The following is a 22,827-nucleotide window of genomic DNA, read 5'->3' as shown; positions in this document are numbered from 1 at the left end:
ACTGTCATGTGGCTTCTTATCCTAGGGTAGATTTAGCAGTTCCCAGACCACACTTTGTGAACGTCTTCACTAACAAGTCAGGAGCATTACTAAAATCTCTCTTCTGTGTTATTTCATGAATTTATTCTGTATGTGCAAATCCTGCACAGTACTAGCTCAAGAATGTATGGAGTATAAAACAGAGTAATGATTTCCAGGAAATAGGTAATATTCTGGAAAGATTTCTTAGTCTCATAGCTCTTAGATTAAATACTTTCAACTTGGTTTTTCTTTCAATATTTTATGTTTTATTTTGGGTAACGTGAGAGCAATTAAGATACAGAATGTTAGCAACTGACTATTAAAACCTTAAGTCTAGGCCCTGGCCTTTGGCTCAGTGGATGGAGCATTGGCCCAGCATATGGGCATCTCAGGTTTGATCCCCAGTCAGGGCACACAAGAGAAGCAACACCTGCTTCTCTTCACCTCACTCTTCCACTTTTCTCTCTCTTCCCCTCTCACAGCCAGTGGCTTGACTGGTTCCAGCACTGGCCCGGGCACTGAGGATAACTTGGTTGATTTGCGCATTGGCCCCAGAGGAGGTTACTAGGTGGATCCTGGTTGGGGCACATGTGGGAGTCTGTCTCACTATCTCCCCTCTTCTCACTTGGAAGAGGACAACCCGTAAAGAACCCTTAAGACTAAATTATAAGATACATTATCACTACCTCCCGCTTGTTCTCCCTCTAACATTTCTCGAGGGTCCTGTCCTGCCGGTGGTTTCCCTTGAGGTTACCATTTCCCCACAGATGCGCACCATGTTTTGACTTTACTCGGGATAAGTCAGGTTATATAGACAGCATTTTGCACTTGTTTTCATACCCACTGTTTGACCTACACAAATTAAATTACGTTAGATTTAAGATGAAAGGAATTCCTACAGCCACAGTGTGAAATGAATGAATATGAGTAGGACCCAAATTTCCTAATGTTCCCTAAATCACTAACCATCTTGAATTTTGTAAAGCCAGTAGCCACGGCCACCATCACAGCCACCCAGACCATGCAGGTTCACATTTGATTCAGACAGACAGTAATGAAACAACGGAGCCAAGAACTGGTGGGCCATCATCTTTATCCTAGCTTGCACCCAGCGGGCAAGAAATACACACAGTGGGAAAACATTTCCCTTTCCATTCAGGGTTCCCAAAGCCACTGACTTATCGAGTTTCCTTGAATCAAAGTTTTCTACCTCACCAGCCTTATTCACCTCTGTTCCCCATCTCCTTCTCTCTGCACAAACTCTGTACAAACTGGCTTCTCCTTCAGCACTCCGCCATCTTGGCTGCTTCTCCTCTCCTCTACATGGCCTTTCTCTGCTGTCCTCTAGCATGGGCTCCTCTGCCCCATTTTATAGTGTAGAAATCAAAACCTTTAATCCAATATACAAACAAGGAAGTCTCTGATACAAAGTCACTTATCTGAGGCATAATGGGATTCTTCATGAGAGTGCACCATCCACATCATGCAACAGTAAAGAGTGTGGGGGAAAGCTTAGTCTAAGCCTTAGATGGCCGGTTGGCTCAGTGGTAGAGCATCGGCCTGGCGTGCAGGAGTCCTGGGTTTGATTCCCAGCCAGGGCACATAGGAGAAGCGCCCATCTGCTTCTCCACCCCTCCCCCTCTCCTTCCTCTCTGTCTCTCTCTTCCCCTCCCGCAGCTGAGGCTCCATTGGAGCAAAGATGGCCTGGGCGCTGAGGATGGCTCTGTGGCCTCTGCCTCAGGCACTAGAATGGCTCTGGATGCAACAGAGCGATGCCCCAGATGGGCAGAGCATTGTCCCGTGGTGGGCATGCCGAGTGGATTCCGGTCGGGCGCATGCGGGAGTCTGTCTGACTGCCTCCCCGTTTCCAGCTTCGGAAAAATGCAAAAATAAAATAAAATAAAATAAAAAAAAACCTAAGACTTAAGCTATAACAGGAGTCGGGAACCTGTGGCTCTTTTGATGGCTGTATCTGGCTCACAGACAAATCTTTAATAAAAAAAATAATAACGTTAAAAATATAAAACATTCTCATGTATTACAATCCATTCATTTCCTACTGCTCATGTTCATGGTTGCAGGTGGCTAGAGCCAATCACAGCTGTCCTCCGGGACAACACCAAATTTTTATTGGATAATGCCTAACGTACACGGGTCGTTGTATGGCTCTCATGGAATTACATTTTAAAATATGTGGCGTTTGTGGCTCTCTCAGCCAAAAAAGTTCCCAACCTTTGGGCTATAAGGACCCTGCCTGCTTACAGCCTGTCCCCCACATCCAATGCAAACTATAAGCGAGCAAACACATATATCATATTTACAAACTTATTTGACCAACAAATTTGGACTCTGGAAAAGCTTGGAGTAAATTCCACTGTCACTGGAGAAAGAGTTTTTGGGGAAGTAACACCAAAATTCCAAGGCAGGATTGGGTGTAGGAAGAGTTATAAAAGTCAAAGAACATTTTAAAGCATCCACAAAAATGAAAAAGAAAGAAACCTACAAACCTTTCCTTTTGCAGTCCAGTGTTTGTATGGGAAACACGTAAATGTGACAAAGAGAAGAGTCCACCTCAGGCTTGATGACTGGGGGTCTCCCTGACACTTGAGGTTTGGGGTCCACTTGTTCCTTTCCTTCTTCGTTACATAACTCTTCAGTTTTTATCTGCCGCAGTTTTTTATTTTTTAGTTCCCGTGGGCTTTCACACTTGGCGTAGTTCCCCAAATTTCGGTTCTTTGGAACCTGCAACATTGAAACAAGCGTTTCTATGTCACAAGTGCAGTGCCAGGGGTTGTCATAAAGGCGCAGGTAGCTCAGGAGTGGTGTGTAAATGAACACTTCTTCTGTCAAGACTTTGATCTGGTTATGCTGTAGTAAGAGAGTGGTCAGTTTATCTAAGCCAAAGAAAGCCTCGCTTTCAATTTTGGAGATCTCATTCTGTTGCAGATCCAAGCTTTTAAGCTTTTTGAACTTGGAAAACATGTTGTTCTTCAATATGCGGATCTTGTTTCTTGCTAACAACACGTGCAGCAAATCGTGAGGCCAGCCAGGCAGCACGTAAACCAGTTTTCTTTCTTGACAATCTAAGTATTTCTCATGGAGGTACGTGTACACTTCGCAGGGGAGGCCTGGAGCATAGCGTTTGACGGGGTTGGAGCCTCTCCGGCCCCCACTCCCCCGGCCGGTGTGCGCTCGGGTTCTCACACCCCCAGCGTTTGCCTTGCGGAACTCAGCCGCTTTACAAAAGAAAAGCAGGATTAGGAGGGTAACCGCGCGCATCCTGACATCCAGCTGGCCCCAATTACTTAGTGTGGCTGTGGCAGATGGAACAATGAAAGTATTCCTTTGAAATCCAAATTTGGGTGATTTCAACTAATGCAGACCAGGAACAATGAGACCCAGCTGAGGTATGGTGGGGTCCCTAGGCTGCACAAGGAAAAAAAAAATTTAGTTAAGGATCAGTGAAAGCATTGTTATTGACAAGTATTAGTAACTTTTTTTTTAAGTATGTAAAGGCATTCCAGGTAATAAAGGCATTAGCAGAACACTGGTGTATAAGGCTCTGCAGCCTCCAATTTGCCTTGTGTAGTGGCTAAATTTTGAGCCCTGAGTTTGAATCAAGATTCCTTATTGCTTAACTTGCGACCTCAGGATAATTATTTAACCTCCTCTTCTGTGTCTGTAAGATGGGACTGAGGATACCTCTAACATTGTTGAGAGGGTGAAATGGGCTCCCGCGTATAAGACGCCACGCAGTGCCTGGTCCAGGGGAAGCACTCCACGATGTTAGGGCTAAACATTGTGAAAACTGAACACTGTATGTATCATCACATTGGATTCTTCAAATTAAAGGGTTTCTCCCTATAGCCTTTAGATATGCAGACAAGAGTAGGACTCTAGCCCTGTCCAGACAGGTCTGAGTGTTGTCCCCAGACCCCAAGTTTGTGGGATTGAGCCCCAGTCAGGGCACATAAAAGAATCAACCAATGAATGCATAAATAAGTGAAAAACAAATCAATGTTTCTCTCTTTCTCTCTGTGAAGCCAGTAGCCAGGGCCACCATCACAGCAGCCCAGCCCATGCAGGTTCACATTAGATTTGGACAGACGGTAATGAAACAATGGAGCCAAGAACTGGTGGGCCATCATCTTTAATCCTAGCTTGCACCCGGCAGGCAAGTAACAACACACACTGGGCTCCAAAACCCACTTATTCAGTGCTCACAAAGCTACTGACTTTATCGGAGTTTCCTAGAATCAAAGGTTTCTAGCTCACCAGACTTATTCACCTCTGTTCCCCATCTCCTTCTCCCTGTACAAACTCTGCACAAACTGGCTTTTCACTCAGCACTCCACCATCTTGGCTGCTTCTCCTGCTCTCCTCTCTAATGCTAATCTCAGGAACCAAGAGAGCAAGCTCCCGGTCTGCCCCATTTTCTAGTGTAGAAATCCAAACTTTTAATACAATATACAAACAAGGAAGTCTCTGATATAAAGTCACTTATCTGAGGCATAATGAGATTCCTCATGAGAGTGCACCACCCCACATCAAAAAGGGTGGGAAAGGCTTAGTCCCAAAACCAAGTCCCAGGCTACAAGGATCCTGCCCGCCCACAGCCCGCCCCCAACACATTAATATAATCATGCCCATCCCAAACAAGAAGGGCAACTAATACCATCACCTGGGTGATGAGCTTCCATGTGGGCAGCGCCATCTTTAACAAAGTGAGCATAATATATTTTATCTGCCCAACACTCTCCCTTCTCTCTCTCTCCAAAATCAATCAATAAAAAAAGAAATTTTGAGTAAGACTCCAATGGTTGTCTTCTGGAGCTTATTTTTTTTCTGTCTTGCAATCACCATTTTCTGTCTCCCAATCACCAGTCATATTGAATGTGGACTCCAGAAGTGCTCAGGGTAAATTTCAACTGTCCTGTTATCTCCTGTGGAGCTTGGTTCGAAGGTCTCCTCAGTGAAGACTTCTGTGACTGTTGTATTTGAAGTCACACCCCTTCCCATTCGCCCTCCACCCCCTTTCTCGTTTTGTTTTGCCCCTACAGCACTTACCACCATCTCTCAAAGTAGATGTTCAGCTTCTTCTGTTTACTCCCAGTTCCCTGTATGTCTGACACCTACAGTTTCTAGCACAAAGCAGGTTGTTTCTTGCTAACAACGTGCAGCAAACCATGAGGCCTGTCAGGCAGCACTAGACTCCTTTGCTTTCTTGACAATCTAAGTATATATTTTTATTTATTAATTTTTTGAGAGAAGAGACATTGAACACTGATTTGTTGTTCCACTTATTTATACATTCATTGCTTAATTAATGTATGTGACCTGACCGGGGAGCAAAACTGCGATCTTGGCATATCGGGACGATGCTCTCACTGAACTACCCAGCCAGGGCTTACAAAGCAGGATCTTAACAAACACTTGTTGAATGCATGAATTACTCTCAAGTAACTATTCTATAAGGATATTAATCTCATAAAACAACCCAGTTACTATATTTTGGGGGGAGTCTGTTTTCTCCTTAACAAGTATTGATGACTTACAAGATCTGCATATTTTAAAAAATTGTTTTCATTTTTAATCCTGAAAGAGGTTTTGGTTTGCATTTATTACTTAGGACATAGTCCATTCTTGGCAGAGGAAGAAATGTTTAAAATGGATTTAAAATTACTAACATTTCTGTTGTTTACCATGAGGCTATGTGGTTATGAATGGCAGATGCGCTTTCTCTTCATTGCAGCCGTGGGAGTGCCAGGACCACTTCCTGGCCTGGAGTTTTCCTCCCTGATGGGGTCTCTCCCACCCAGAGTGCCCCCTCCCTTCTTTGCGTTAAGCATTCCTTTTACCCACGGTTGTGTCCCCGCTTCTGCTTCTCTTTTCTCTCAGACCTGGAGTTTTACTTCCTGTCTAGACCTAGAGTGCCGTGTATCACTCTGCCATCTAGCCCTCTGTATACATGTCCTGTCTTCCTTGCCAGCCCATAAACTGTACAGTTGCCTCTGGTCCCAGGGCTAATTAGGTACTTGAACTTTCTAACACTCCACTTCTCTAACTATAATCCATTGTAAATTGTATGTAAACCTACCCTAAAAAAATCATAAGCCTGACTAGGCGTGGCTCAGTGGATAGAGCATTGGCCTGGGATGCTGAGGACCCAGGTTCGACACTGCGAAGTTGCCGGTTTAAGCGTAGGATCATAGACATGACCCCATGGTCGCTCACTTGAATCCAAAGGTCACTGGCTTGAGCCCAAGGCCGCTGGCTTGAGCAAAGGGTCACTGGCTCTGCTGGAGCCCCCTGGTCAAAGCACGTATGAGAAAGCAATCAATGAACAACTAAAGTGCCACAACTATGAGTGATGCTTCTCATCTTTCTCCCGTCCTGTTTGTCCCTGTCTGTCCCCGCTGCACTTAAAAAATTGTCAGTTATTATGTTGCTGAATTATTTATGATATGCATGCTGAAATATTTTAGGGGAACTATGCTGATATTTGCAACTTACTTTAAAATGAAAAAATAAGATGGATTGAAGGAATGAAAGATGGATGTACAAGTGAATATATGATCAAGGAAATAAAATAAGATATAAATTGTAGAATCTGGATGGTGGGTATATTCATTGTATAATTCTTAAATCCTCTCAACTTTTTTGTATGTTTGAAATTTTTCATAAAAAAGTGTTAAAAGGAAACAGAAAACAAAACAAAACAAAACAAACAGAAAGTCAGGCCACAAAACAGCAGGTTGGTTTTCTTCAAGTGCTTTGAAGCTAAAAGCTCTAAATATATACTGTTTTTACCAAAGTAGTATTTTTCTCTTTTCTGTTTCCTTCTGTAATCCTCAAACAATAATAAACATGCACATATATTTTAATTTTAAAGCCAAAAGAAATCATTTTTCTGGGAAAAGAAACCAATACTTAGAATAAGTTACCTGCCAAGTTTTTTGTTTGTCTTCTAGTGAATATATTGCATTGAATGTAGGATGGAAAAAAGGTTAAGTTTAAACGTCTGTAATATGTTGTTTAGTGATATGTCACTTGTTTGATTTAGGCCTCTGTAAAAATTTGCAAGAGCTGAATGTCTCTGACTGCCCAACACTCACAGTGAGTATAAGAAGCTTATTTTACTATTGTTTATATAGATTTGGACTTGCTACACAGGAGTGCTAATACACAGAGATTTTGCCAAAATACATGCCTGTGTGCTCATTTAGAATTAAATATGGAAAAAAGCAAACTATGTTAAACATTGGCAAGAAATTGTATCCCATTTGTGTAATGCTATTATTAATCCTGTAGATGTATGTCCAAGGTTGGAGTCTTTGGAAAGTGGAAACTATTCAGCAAACATGAACTGTATTTATATTTAAGGCCATGTGTGTATAAGACAGAAAAACTGGCACCCAGCAGAAACAGTGGGCTCATTTTCATGGTCTTCAAGGTGGCAATGCCAGAGAAGATAGAAATGAACGTGTCACCTTAGCCAGCTCCTCTGTTTCCTGTCTCCAGGCTCTACTTCTAATCTGTCTTCCACCCTGTGAGCACATTAATACTCTTTCTAAAAGGCAGGGCTGACCACTTCACTCCCATCTCCCACTATTGATACACACATTCATTATCTGCACTATTGTATAAAGTCAAAGCTCTTGACAATTCCTGTACCTCGGAGGCCCTCTGTAGTCTTGCCTCTGCTTCCCTTGTTGGCCTCATCTTGCTGTAAATCCTGCACGTTTCAGCCACACAAACTGACATGCTTTCTTTGCTGGTTTTCCAAGCTGCGTCTTGCTGTCTCACCTTTGCTCAGGCTGCGCTCTGCATTTGGAACACGCTTTCCCTAGTCCCAGCTCAGCCCGCCCCTTTAGCAGGCTTTAAGCTTCTGTCAGACCCCACTGCCTTTCTTAGGATATCACTGACTTCCAGGGTGGGGGCAGTTTGCTGCTGCTGCTCTGAGTTCCCAGCATAAGCAGCCCTGATCACAGTGGTCCTGCCCCCTCCACTAGCCCAAGAGGCCCAAAGGGCAGGAGACATGTCTCATTTCTTGTGGTAGTCATAGCTCAGAGCACAGACCTTGCATAGTAATTACTCGATAATACATATGTGTTAAAGAATGAAACCATATGGAGCTATTTAGTAGGTAATGAACAATATTGGCTAGAACTTGAGATTCCATCTTGGGTTGATATCTATATGTGTCATAATTAACACTTCAAAAATAAATAAGATTAACAGAGAAAGAGAGAGAGAGAGAGAGAGAGAGAGAGAGAGAGAGATGGGAAGAGAAGAGGGTTTAGAATTGAACCTTGGGGAATGCTTTTCCCAGAATGTTAAAGCACACTCTGACTTTTAGGAGCAGTCAGAGAAGAAACAGCAAAGGATCTTAAGAAGGAATAGTTAGAGAAGTAGGTTGAACACAGAGAGGTTCCACAGAAGGCAAGAGAGTGAAGAGTTTCAGAAGGAAGTTCCCAAAGTGAGCAGTGAGAAAGGGACTGAGCAGTGGGTCCTGGATTGAGAATTAGAAGGCGACGGGCTTTGCTAGAACAGTTTCCATGCAATATCGAGGCAGAAGTCTAACTGTAGTGAATTACAAAGTGGACAAGAGGTGTGAAAATGAGGCATTAGGTATAAGCCTATCACTCCAGGAAAGTGGCTATGGGGGTAGCAGTAGAAGCTGGTGGAGACTCAATTGTAGCAACTGATAGAGCAAATCCTGAGGAGATAGAAGGGACTAGAATGAATGGCCCGATTGTGCCATGCCTTCATTAAGCACCAGCTCCAGGATGAAGTCCACACCCCTTGGCACAGGTGAAGAGACTTCATGAATTGGCTCTTCCTTGCTGCCTCGCCAGTCTCATTATCATTCTTTCTTTCAAATTTCTACTCTATTTCATTCTTTCTGTGGATATTTTTAATATCTACTATATATGTGATATATTTATCTTTATGTGTAAAGATACATAGGAAATGTATGTTATTTAATATAGGTGTTATAGGGATTTAAAAATGAGTCAAGTTTTAGTTCTTGTCTTCAGGGAGCTTCAGTTCTGCACTTGCATAAAAGATTATATTCTTTACAAAGTCAAAATGATGCCATCAGCACTAAATTTGAGAAAATCAAAATCTGTTCCAATTTTGAGTCTAATGCTATACAGGGAGGATCCTTTTATCCAGGCATATTTTACTATTGTTTTTCCCTTTGAGACAAACATTTAAGGAGTTGGGTAACATTCATTCAAACAGCTTTGATTTCTAAGGAGCTTGCCTTATGAATATATTGCCTTCAGAAATATTTGAGTGCATTGTGGACAAACTCATAAGCCATTCTGCAATATAGACACTCAGATTTTTTTGCATTTATGTGTTCTAACATTTGGAGATTAAACCTTGACTATTTTAAATATTGCGAATAGGATTTAGCCCTGGCTGGTTGGCTCAGTGGTAGACCGTTGGCCTGACGTGTGGATGTCCCGGGTTTGATTCCCAGTCAGGGTACCCAGGAGAAGTGCCCATCTACTTCTCCACCCCTCCCCCTCTCACTTCGCTCTCTCTTCCCCTCCTGCAGCCATGGCTCTATTGGAGCGAGTTGGTCCCGGGTGCTGAGAATGGCTCTATGGCCTCCTCTTCAGGCACTAAGAAGAGCTTGGTTGGGTAGCAAAGGAGCAATGCCCCAGATGGGCAGAGCATCGCCCCCTAGTGGGCTTGCTGGGTGGATCCTGTTTGGAGCACATGTGGGGGTCTGTCTCTGCCTACCCTCCTCTCACTGAATTAAAAAAAAGAGAGAGAATAGGATTTGTTTGAATTTTTTCCAAAAGGAAAATGCCGAGAATGGTTTGCTTCATATAAAAGAGAAAATCAGATTTCTCTGATGCATAAAGCATACTCCACCTCCCTTTTCCTGCCCCCCAATTTCCATCTTCTCTGTGGTGCATTCCTTATGGTGTATAAACCAGCTTTCTATCTTCCTGTTGCCACATCTTAGTTGCATTTTTGCCAGTCTTCCAAAAGGTCCACAATCACTTTGATATTGATTGGCATCATTAATATTTTTGAAGATTTTGTTTGTATTCCACTACAGTACCATACACTATGGTTGTTCTCTCCATCCCTTCTGGAAAAAATGATACTGTAATTTCCATATAATTCCAAGTCCTACATTTGAGTGCTAGGGTATCTAGAAAAATTGCTGGCAGCTTGAACTCCGCGGTGAGAGCATGATGCCGAAGGCAAGCCCTGCACCCGCATGCACATGGCACTGGCACATAGAATTTTCCTACAGCAGAGCTACATACAGTTTTACAACTTGAAAAACAACCTTGAGTCTTTTTTAAGATGTGGTTTGCTGCCCCTGTAAATCATCCAGGTCCTATCCCATGTGATAGAAACTCGACCTGCAAGATTTTGTTATTTTAATATCCACGACTCCAGGAAATAACTAGGAGTAGAATGTTAAACACTGATGAGCCTGCTGAAAATAAACCTTTGCTGTCCTTAGTGGTGTTTGGGATGACCAAATTGGCCATGCAGAATTCTTCCCCAAACCACACCTCCTAGCCAAGTGACGATTTACCTCTTCCTGATATGGTCTCTTCTTTCCGGAATGGATGTACCATAAATATTTAAAACTAGTTGACCTCTTCGGTGTCCCTGGGAAGACTCATCAACCACCATTAAATAAATAAAAACCTGCTGCAACTCATTCTAGAGCATTTTATAAGTGGTTACCCGTACAAGAAGCAGTTCCACTGCAATCAAAGCTTGCAATGCATCTGGTCCTGTAAATGTCAAGTCAGGGCTCATGCTTGGAATCACTGTGTTCTGTCTCTCTTGGTCACAGTCACCCCATTCTCTTGTCCCTCAGTTTCAGCTCTCTGGGGGAGCGTTGCTTGAATCTTTGAGATTCTCCCCCATAGTACTCCCAACACTGAATTTCATGTTCAACATGTATGTAGCCTACATTTTACTTTAGGCCATCTCTAACTTGCCATAAATTTGGTAAAAATCTGTCTAGCTGTTTTAATATATATACACACACACACTAGTAGAACCATAGAAACTTAATTACACACACACAGCTTTATATAAATATAGATGTATAAATATAGACTCACTTTTAATAAAGTCCAATTGAGAGCATTTTTATTCCTGCATAATAATTTCAGGAAGTTTAAAAATTGATTCATTTTTGGCATTACAATACCTGACTTCAAACTCTATTATAGGGCCACGACAATCAAACCAGCATGGTATTGGCAGAAAAATAGACACTCAGACCAATGGAACAGAATAGAAAGTCCAGAAATAAAACCACATATATATAGTCAAATAATTTTTGATAAAGGGGCCAACAACACACAATGGAGAAAAGAAAGCCTCTTCAATAAATGGTGCTGGGAAAACTGGAAAGCCACATGCAAAAGAATGCAACTGGACTACAGTCTCTCCCTCTGTACAAAAATTAACTCAAAATGGATCAAAGATCTAAACATAAGACCTGAAACAATTAAGTACATAGAAGAAGACATAGGTACTCAATTCATGGACCTGGGTTTTAAAGAGCATTTTATGAATTTGACTCCACAGGCAAAAGAAGTGAAGGCAAAAATTAATGAATGGGACTACATCAGACTAAGAAGTTTTTGCTCAGCAAGAGAAACTGATAACAAAATAAACAGAAAGCCAACTAAATGGGAAATGATATTTTCAAACAACAGCTCAGATAAGGGCCTAATATCCAAAATATACAAAGAACTCATAAAACTCAACAACAAACAAACAAACAATCCAATAAAAAATGGGAAGAGGATATGAACAGACACTTCTCCCAGGAAGAAATACAAATGGCCAACAGATATATGAAAAGATGCTCATCTTCTTTAGCTATTAGAGAAATGCAAATCAAAACGGCAATGAGATACCACCTCACACCTGTTCGATTAGCTATTATTAGCAAGACAGGTAATAGCAAATGTTGGAGAGGCTGTGGAGAAAAAGGAACCTTCATACACTGTTGGTGGGAATGTAAAGTAGTACAACCATTATGGAAGAAAGTATGGTGGTTCCTCAAAAAACTGAAAATAGAACTACCTTATGACCCAGCAATCCCTCCACTGGGTATATACCCCCAAAACTCAGAAACACTGATAAGTAAAGACACATGCAGCCCCATGTTTATTGCAGCATTGTTCACAGTGGCCAGGACATGGAAACAACCAAAATCCCGTCAATAGATGACTGGATAAAGAAGATGTGGCACATATACACTATGGAATACTACTCAGCCATAAGAAATGATGACATCGGAACATTTACAGCAAAATGGTGGGATCTGGATAACATGATACGAAGCGAAATAAGTAAATCAGAAAAAAACAGGAACTGCATTATTCCATACGTAGGTGGGACATAAAAGTGAAACTAAGAGACATTGATAAGAATGTGGTGGTTACGGTGGGGAGGGGGGAATGGGAGAGGGAAAGGGGGAGGGGGAGGGGCACAAAGAAAACAAGATAGAAGGTGACAGAGGACAATCTGACTTTGGGTGATGGGTATGCAACATAATTGAACGACAAGATAACCTGGACTTGTTATCTTTGAATATATGTATCCTGATTTATTGATGTCACCCCATTAAAAAAATAAAATTATTATAAAAAAATCAAGAAAGATACAAACAAGTGAAAGCATATACCGTGCTCATGGTTAGGAAGAATAAACATCATTAAAATGTCTATATTACCCAAAGCAATTTATAAATTTAATGCAATACCAATTAAAATACCAATGACATACTTCAAAGATATAGAACACATATTCCAAAAATTTATATTGAACCAAAAAAGAACACAAATAGCCACAGCAATCTTGAAAAAGAAGAATAAAGTGGGAGGTATCACACTTCCTGATATCAAGTTATACTATAAGGCCATTGTACTCAGAACAGAGTGGTACTGACATAAGAACAAGCATACAGATCAATGGAAGAGAACAGAGAATCCAGAAATAAACTCACATCTTTATGGACAATTGATACTTGACAAAGGAGGTAAGAGCATAGAGTGGAGTAAAGACAGTCTCTTTAACAAATGGTGTTGAGAAAACTGGACAGCTAACTGCAAAAAATGAAACTAGACCACCAACTTACACCATGCACAAAAATAAACTCAAAATGCATAAAGGTTTTAAATGTAAAACGTGAAACCATAAGCATCCTAGAAGAAAACATGGGCAGTAAGCTCACCAACATCTATTGCAGCAATATATTTGCTGATTTATCTCCACAGGCAAATGAAATAAAAGACAGGATAAACAAATGGGACTATATCAAACTAAAAAGATTTTGCACAGCTAAGGACAATATGAACAGAATAAAAAGACAAACCACAATGGGAGAACATATTCGACAATACGTCTGATAAGGGGTTAATAACCAAAGTTTATGAAGAACTTGTAAAACTCAACACCAGGAAGACAAACAATCCAATCAAAAACTGGGCACAAGAAATGAATAGACACTTCTCCAAAGAGGACATACAGATGGCCAATAGACAGATGAAAAAATGTTCAACATCACTAATAATTAAAGAAATGCAAATTAAAACCACAATGAGATACCACCTCACACCAGTCAGAATGGTGCTCATTAACAAATCAACACACGATAGGTGCTGGCGAGGATGTGGAGAAAGGGGAACCCTCCAGCACTGCTGGTGGGAATGCAGACTGGTGCAGCCACTGTGGAAAACAGTATGGAGATTCCTCAAAAAATTAGAAATGGAACTGCCCTTTGACCCAGCCATCCCACTTATAGGAATATATCCCAAGGACACCATATCACCAACTAAAAAAATGAAATGCACCCTCATGTTTATGGCAGCATTGTTCATAATAGCGAAGATCTGAAAACAGCCCAAGTGTCTGTCAGTGGATGAGTGGATTAAAAAGCTATGGTTGGTACATATATACAATGGAATACTATGGGGCCATGAAAAAGAAGGAAATATTACCTTTTGCAACAATATGGAGGGACCTGAAAGCTATTATGTTGAGTGAAATAAGCCTGGCAGAGAAAGGAAAATATCATATGACCTCACTCATTTGAGGAATCCAAGGAATAATGAGAACTGAGGAATGGAATTGAGACAGAGGGGGGATCAATGGGACCAGAAGAAAAGAGGACAGAGGGAAAGGGGATGATAGGATGGGATAAACCTGAAGGGAAGGGGGGAGGGCGCTATAGGAAGCGGGGCAAGGGAGATATTGAGGGGAATAGGGGGGAGAGGGGATGCATTCAGGATGACCCTAGAATCTATGTAAACACAATTAAATAATAAAGAATATATATATAAAAAAATTGATTCATTTTTAATCACTTTCATGCATCTGAAGAGTCAGGAGTATTTGACACTTGAACACTTGAGGTAAAAAAATCTGTCACCGAGTTGAACTTGTAAGGACTCACATTTTAACATGGTGTCGTGATGAAATGGGACTCTATCCCCCCTTCCCAAAAACAGAGGGGAGGGGAGAAGGAGAAGTAATGGATCTTCAAGCAAAACCGGCAATTCCTATTTAATTTGATTTATTACTATTATCAAGGAATATGAAGAGACTAAGTCATGCCTGCACTTTTTTGGAGCAGGAGAGACAGAGGAGAGACTAGCGAAGGCTGGTAGGCTCTGATAAGATTTTTCCTCTGGTTTTCTGCAGGACGAATCAATGAGGCACATCTCGGAAGGCTGTCCTGGACTCCTGTGCCTCAACCTGTCCAACACAGCGATCACCAACAGGACGATGAGACTCCTGCCGAGGTAATGTCTGTTTCACTTATATTACACTAAAAATAATGATGCTCCTCTGGGCTCTGGCTTGCTCCAGCATTTCCCAAAGGCATGACCCTCTTGCCGACACCCCCATCACAGGGGCGCTGCTATTTGGATGACAGGACTGCTGCTTGTCAAATCCCTATGCTGTTGTCCTCTCCTTGCTTGAGTGGGACCAGGTGCTCTGACTTAACCAGAATTTTTGTGCCACTCTTGTAGCAATGTGCTTAGTAGTTTGAGTTCAGCTCTGCTATCTCTTTTTTGGTCTCCTTTCCTGGGCATTAAAGCCAGGTCCCTAAATTCCAGTCTGGTGTCTGGGGGCTTTTCTGCAATAGAACACCTTATACTTGGAGCACTGCCTCCTAGAGTCCCTGCTCTGGTTACCTGTTGAGAGCCCCACCACCTCCAGGAAACCTGATACTGGTTGTTTTTTACATATGGACTGTTGACAAGCCTACACACAAATGTTGCTTCTAAGCCAGCACTTCTTCAGAGGAGAAGGAACACAAAAACACAAGGCATTATCACAGAGTATTAAGTTTATCACAAATTTATGTTATTCAATTGTTCTTTATTTTTACCAAGGAAAGACTAATTAGGAAGAATATATGATCATGTTGGGAAAGATTCCAAAATAACTTTCAAACTGTTGTGAAAGAATAAACCATTTTTGAAAATATAATTTTTTCTTTTTATTAAGTGAGAGGTGGGGAGACAGAGAGACAGACTCCTGCATGTGCCCTAATTGGGATCAACCTGGCAAGTCGCCTACAGGGCAATGCTCTGCCCGTCTGGGGCAGCTGCTCCATTGCTCGTTGCTTGGCAATGAGCTATTTCAGTGCCTGCGGTGAGACCATGGAGCCATCCTCAATGCCCGGGGCCAACTTGCTCAAACCATTCGAGCCCTGGTTGCAGGAGGAGAAGAGAGAGAGAGAGAAGGAAGAGGGGAAGGGGTTGAGAAACAGATGGTTGCTTCTCCTGTGTGCCCTGACCGGGAATCGATCCTGGGACTTCCACACTCCAGGCTGATGCTCTACTGCTGAGCTAACTGGCCGGGGCTAATTTTTTGACATTCTTTAAAAACAACAGTGAGACATTTGGAAAAACTTAAACAGAAAATTCTAGGTGGTGATTTTTCTTATCTTCTGTCTCAGACTATTCTCTGGAAATGTGTGAGCCTAAGAACAGTGTTAGCCTTTCATTAAAAGCTTGGAATCAGCCAAATGTGGAAGGATAAAACACAATGGAATATGGCAAACAATCCGAATTAGGGCTTTCTTTCTCTCTCTCTCTCTCTTTTTTTTTTGATTGTTTAAACTTAAGAAGATGATAAGGAAATAATTGAGACAGATTAAACTTAAAAGTGTGTCTGTCTGTAGCTGCAACATTGTTAATAGCACAAAAAATTGAGACTATTTTTAGTCTCAATGTGCTTGAAAGCTATTATCTGATTTAGCAAAGAAGTCGTATCATTAATGGGTAAGTGAAGTCTGCATATACATCTTTGTTGTCTCATGTTTTTCTTATTAATGTAAATAAAATATTCATGTTGGAACTATTACCTAGTTCTCAATTTTCCTATCTTTTATTTTGGGATGAAAATAAGAAATACAGCAGAGTGACAGATTTTATTTTTCTTTTGAGCATACAGAAGACAGAAGTACTATTTACATTAATGAGTTTGGTAGAAGTCAATGAAAGCATTGTGTGAGAATTGATTGATTATATAGAATATACGAGTATTGTATATTTTATTATTATTTGTAAGTTGTATGCTACATAGCTTTTATACCTGGGAAATAGTAAATGTAAAATTAGTAAGATGTATACATTTATAGTAAATGTATGTACATTTATATGCATAATTTTTTGAAGTTCCAGTTGTTAGAAATTTACCCACATGCTGGTAATTAAATATAAAATAAATTAGGAACTAATTTATATTTTTACAATATTTAACCTCTTTATCAGAAACATGGTATATTTCTAATTTTTTTCAAATGTTCTTAAATGTCTGAGTAAAATTTTGTTTTCCTCATATGGATAATTTTAAGAAAGTTATTCCTAGGTATCTTTTTAGTTACCATTGTGAATGGTATACTTTTTGATTATGTTTTCTCATTTTATTTTCTGAATGGACTTGGGTATGAAGTACAGATATCTTTTTAAACTTTTTGTTTGTATGATTTAATTGATATCTCTCCTTTTATACTAAAAATAAGGTTATAAAATTATCTCTAAATAAGAATTTAGGAAAAGCTTATAAGATTTGCTAAGTATTGTGCTCATTTTCTAAACAAACTGTTGATTAGATTTTTCTCTTTAACCCAATAATTATCTAGAAGAGAATTTTTGGTTCCAAGTGGCTGAAGTTTCTTTTATTAAATTTGTTTTTAATTTCTAGCTTTGTACCTGTGGTCAAGAAATGTAGATTGAATTATTTCTACGTTTTTGGAATATTAAGATTTCTTGGTGGAGTTTATATAATCAAGTTCATTCAATAAATCATCCATGATGTTTAAAATAAGAGTTTCTTTTAGAGAACAAATTTTCTGTGTGTATATGCATGCACATATGTATAAATTCTTGATATGTCATAGTGTAATAGTGATATATTAGTCTTCAATTATAATCGTCTCTTTACTTTATTTTGATGTTATTATTTTATACATAAAGATTAATAAGTTGTATGTTGTATTATCGATTGTAGCATTTATTCACACAAAATTATATTCTTTATCCTAGTCGATGTTTCTTTATCTCGAATACTTTTTTATCTGCTATTAATACAGTCACCTTTGTTTTCTTTTGCCTGGGCTTTTGTGGAAAAACTTTATGTATACTGGTATTTGAAACTTTCGTGTCACTGGATTTGGGGTTTGTCTTTATATGCAGCATGTAGCTAACTTCTATTTTTATAATCCTCAGTCTCTTTGCCTTTTTAAAAGGGTGGTTTAAAAAAATGACTATTCCAGTCCTGGCAGGTTGACTCAGTGATAGAGCGTCAGCCCAGCATGCGGATGTCCTGGGTTTGATCCCGGTCAGGGCACACCCAGAAGCAACCACCTGCTTCTTTCCCCCTCCCTCTCCCCCTTCTTTGCCCCTTCCTCTCCCACAGCTAGTGGCTCAATTGGCTTGAGCCCTGGGTGCTGAGGGTAGCTCTTTTGGTCCCAGTGAATCAGCCCAAGAGGGGGGTTCCCGGGTGGATTCCAGTTGGGGCACATGAGGGAGTCTGTCTCTCTATCTCCCCTCCTCTCACTTAAAAAAGAAAAAAAAAAGATGATTATTTCCAGTCAAAATTGAGTGTATGGTCTAATTTTTATCATCTTGTTTTATGTTTTTGATTTTTAAATTTTATGTTACTATACTCATCCTTTCTGCCTTTTGTTATATATACTGTTGTTTACTTTCATAAAGTGAAGGTATTTCAAAAGTATGTACATGTTCTGTTGTGTATTCTAAGTAGTGGATAGTTGTATGTTTTTAAAGAATATGCTTTAACTTGTTCTTTGATAATTTTCTTTGATTATCAAAGTTACGATGAAACAGTGACTTTGGCTCTCTGGGTTAGACAAGAGATCTAATATGCCTTAATTCTCCATTGAATGTGATACTCCTGCATTTCCACTCCCCTGTGTATAAACAGATGTTAATTGTAATTTTTGTTAATCATTTAACTTCCTTTTAACATTGATTTTTGGGTTTTGTACTCATTAATGTAATCATATTTGTAACGATTACCTCTAGTTTTGCCATTCATCAATGATCCGTGTGTTTGACAATTTCCTTATTCTTTAAGTCTGATTTTTACTTATTCCATAATAACTAGAAATATAGCGTTAAAAATTCTTTATCTAGAAAGATATGTGAGTGTTAGATGTGAAACCATTGCTTTCTGAAAATGACTTTACATTGTCTTGGAGAATGAACAACTTCTCTCAGTGTATAGTTCTTGAATCATGTCTTTAATTTTATCCTTAAAACAAATGTTTCATAATCTTGAGATGTCTGGTTAAAGAGAAGTCTAAAGCCACCTTGATTTTTAGTTCCTTTGTTGGTAATCTATTTTTTTTCTGCCAAGATGCTTGCAAAAAATTACTTTTCTCTTAGATATTAAAACCATTTTCCAAGTTTAATTGTGTTCTTTCAATTGATTTTTCTGAAACATAGTAAACATTTTGAATATTAAAACTTAGCTCTCTTCTGTTCCACTTGTTCCAGTTCTATTTTAAGAATCCCCTTTTATATTTATTTTTATAGTGTTAAAAGGACATTTATTTCCTTTAGATTTATTTATTTAATTTATTGGGATGGCATAAGTTTGCAAAACCATACAGGCTTCAGGTGTACCACTCAATAAAACAGCATCTGCACACTGCATCATGTACCCTCTGCCCCAAGCACTGTCTCTTTCTGTCCCTATATTGCCCTTCTTTGCCCAACCCCCTTTCCCTCTGGCTATCACCACACCGTTGACTGTGTCTATGTGTTATTTATATATGTTTTTGGCTAATACCTTCACCTTCTTTCATCTAGTCCCCCACCCCTCTCTGACAATTGTCAGTCTGTTCTCTGTGAGTCTGATTCAATTTTGTTAGTTTATTTTGTTCATTAGATTCCACATATAAGTACAATCATATGGTACTTGTCTTTCTCTGACTGGCTTATTTAACTTAGCATAAGACTCTTCAGTTTCACCCATGCTGTCACAAAGGGTAAGATTTCCTTGTTTTTTATGGCCACATAGTATTCTTTTGCATAAATGTACCACAGATTTTTTATTCACTCATCTACTGATGGGCACTTGAGTTGCTTCCCAATCTTGGCCATTGTAAATAATGCTGCTATAAACATAGAACTGCACATATCTTTTGAATCAGTGTTTTGAAGAATCCCCTTTTATATTTAAATTGAATTTTTATTCCTGTCCTTCAAATATGTCATCTTCTCTCTAATTTTTAGGTTTGTGTACATTTTCTCAGCATACTGCATTCTCTGTATCAGTAGCTCTCAAAATGTGTTCAAAGGATAGCAGTATTTCGATAAATGTTTAGTGAATGGCTAGGGTATGGAGAAAGGGTGTGTTCTGGCTTGTAGAATTACTGATTTCTGTGGTGTAAATATTTGCACCATGGCTAATTTTAAGCTACCAACATGCTGTCACTGAATGTGGAGTTAGGAAGAGATGCTTATTCTGTAAAGTTCTCCAGTCCTATAAAACATCACTCACTACTTTTCTTTAAACATTCCATGTTAAGATATATATTGCGTAAATATGTGTGCATATATGAATGTGTGTGTGTGTGGCAACAGATAGAAAAATAGGACCCCAAATGAGAATTTTGTCATGATTTTAACTTTTAGTTCTTGCTATTGAGAAAACATTTAGGATAATACTACTTGATACTGATGTTTTTCTGTCATATGAAAAAAAATGTCCACTGAGTTTCTTATCTATGATAAAAATATATTTCATAATGATTCTTTATTTTTGCTTTGTTTTTCATTGTTTCAAACATGCTTAAATATGTAAAAGTGTTCTTTATACTATAAATAACCAGAGAAATGTTATTGTTGCTGCTGTCATTCTCTCTACAGTGCCTTTAGTATTTCTTTCCAAAGAAATCATTTGCCAGAAGAAAGACATAATTTGTTTGCCCTTCTTGGCAGCATTGATTTGCCAGCTTTTTACTTGAATATTTTCCCTCACTTCGTTGGGAACTTGCTCAGTTTTCTAAAGTTGAAAATGCGGGCTATCCACAGCTCATGCCCATTCCAGGACATTTTTTGCTTCTAAATACTTCCTGAATGAAACCCTTTCCATTTATTCCCGTGGCCACAACCTAGGTGGCACTCTCAGCACCTCTGGCACCGCATCCCGCCGGTACGGCCTCAGGTCTCTCCTCCCTTCAGTCTGCTCTGCCTAACGCTGCGAGAAGTACCATCCTGGAACAATAGTCCTATTGTGTCTTTGGCATGCTTAAAGTCTAGACTCTTCTCTTACTGTCTCTTAACATTATCTGTCCAGGTTTCTCCAGGAAAGTACTTGACTGTCGTCATCTGATTGCTACGTGCTTCTCTTTATAGCAGGAATGCCTTTCTCCTGCCTGTGCTGATCCACAGCCTCTACACTGCAAGTCACGCCATCTATCAGAAGTCTATGGTGGTTTTCTGCTTTCCTGAATTCTAATACAACATTCATTCACTTATTTACCATTTATTGATAAACCTTGTGTGAGATATTCTAAGCAAACAGTGGTGGTTAAAGCTATCCAGATCTTGCTCCTTAGTAGAACATTATATGCTTATAGTGGCATGATGTCACTATTTTTCATATAGATAAATTGATCCTTCAGTTGGCTTGGAAACTTCTTATTGGAAAGAATTCTCATGTTATATAGTCTCACCAGTGCCATCAGAGTGGGGCAGTGAAAGAAAACTGTTGCTTGGACTGAACACCCTCAAGGTCTACCTTGTAGATAGAAGTCCAATCACTGCATTTGGCTTTCCTGTAGAAATGCTATCATGCAAAACCGCCTCTGTGAAACCAAAGGGCCCAACACTCAACTCAAAAGAATTCACATGTAAATCCTCTCTTTTATAGACTGGGCCGTGTCTTGGTAATTTTTCAGAAAAAATTTTGATAACATACATAGTAACACTTCATTCTTTCCAGTAGAAACTGCTTCATGTATTGGAGATGTAAAACAGAAGTCCTCTGTTCTTTAATGAAAAAAAGCCAGAAGAATTTAGAAGAAATTATCTCTGTAGTTTCTATAAGATTTATGATTTCTTAGACTGTCATAACAGTAGAAAAATAAATAACAAAAACAAACCCTCCCCTTACATAGGAAACTTTTAGTTATCAAATAATTAGGAGAAGATGAACACAGACTGCAAAAACAGCCTCCAAGTGAAATTAGAATTTTCAAGTTGTTTCTGAGTTGGGAAAATTGTGAACTAGATCTTGCTCATGTAAGGGACATATTTGTTTGCCAAATTTCAAAATAAAAAGTAGCAGTCTTGCATAAAATTTGCCAAATGCAATTCACTGTCAGCTGATGCTTTTCTCTGCCTCAGCAGTTTTAAATCCGGGGCCCTGGAAATCCCTAGAAAGGCCTACAGGGCCACTCAAAATTCCTGTACTTTGCTTTCAAACCGATGGCTCCCATGAGCTTGCACTCCGGAGAGAACCCTCTAGAGACTCTCAGTCTGGGAGTCATTTTGTCTAATGAACAGTTCTTCTGCCAAACATGAAGTTCTTAACCTGGGGCCAGTGGATCCCCACAGGGAATCAGGAATAAAACACAGAATTCTGATGGGGGGGGGGGGAATCTCTATTTTCACTTAGCTCTAACTGAAATGTAGGTAAAAATATTGGAGTAGTAATAGCAGTCCCTGGGGCTCTTTCAACTGTGTAAATCACAAATATTTTCTTATCACAAATATTTTCTATTACAGCTTGTTACAAATATTTCAAAATACCATTTGCATTCATCACTACTTCAAAATCATGGTAGTTGTTAGACCTTTACTATATCATATATAATTTCACTCATTTGGTTTTTAAAAATATTTTAATAATGACTTTTATATGATTAGATGGTTTTGTAATCTTAAGTATTTTATTTTATGTATTAGGTGCATTAGTAACATTAGTAACATTAGGCTGACAAAGGGTCCACAGATCTGTATAGTATCTGACACACAAAAGAATTAGTTCAATTCCATTTTTGGTATTTGATAACTAATCACATGAACTTAAAAAAATTGAACAATAGGCTTGAATCAGATTTAAATAGATTTGAATATGCATGATCTTCTAAGAAAGTTTCATTAGTATGGTTAGAGAAAGACTAATGTATATGCAGAGTGAAGAGTGGGATAAGAAGAAAAACAGTCTGCAAATGAGTGGGAAGCTCATGAGAGGAATAAAAACTCCATTGGAGACTGTCAGTCTCACTGGAGTTAAAACCAG

General features: G+C 39.4%; 2 protein-coding genes across 2 annotated transcripts in view; one reads left to right on the top strand and one right to left on the bottom strand.

Moving 5' to 3' along the window:
- The window catches only part of FBXL13 (F-box and leucine rich repeat protein 13), a 327,926-nt gene that overhangs the window by 160,940 nt on the left and 144,159 nt on the right, over positions 1-22,827 (top strand). Inside the window, exons 10-11 of the mRNA XM_066240027.1 lie at positions 7,085-7,137; positions 14,737-14,837. Coding sequence (XP_066096124.1) covers positions 7,085-7,137; positions 14,737-14,837 — 154 coding nt within the window. The remainder of the gene's footprint in view (positions 1-7,084; positions 7,138-14,736; positions 14,838-22,827) is intronic.
- Positions 1-22,827, bottom strand: part of LRRC17 (leucine rich repeat containing 17) — a 40,548-nt gene that overhangs the window by 15,198 nt on the left and 2,523 nt on the right. Inside the window, exon 2 of the mRNA XM_066240039.1 lies at positions 2,529-3,447. Within this exon, the coding sequence (XP_066096136.1) occupies positions 2,529-3,300 (772 nt within the window). The 5' untranslated portion in view covers positions 3,301-3,447. The remainder of the gene's footprint in view (positions 1-2,528; positions 3,448-22,827) is intronic.

The sequence above is a fragment of the Saccopteryx bilineata genome, chromosome 7 (genome assembly GCF_036850765.1).
Source record: "Saccopteryx bilineata isolate mSacBil1 chromosome 7, mSacBil1_pri_phased_curated, whole genome shotgun sequence".
NCBI classification, from domain to species: domain Eukaryota; kingdom Metazoa; phylum Chordata; class Mammalia; order Chiroptera; family Emballonuridae; genus Saccopteryx; species Saccopteryx bilineata.
The sequence above is the reverse complement of the archived record's forward strand: the minus strand, read 5'-3'. Positions and strand labels throughout refer to the sequence as shown.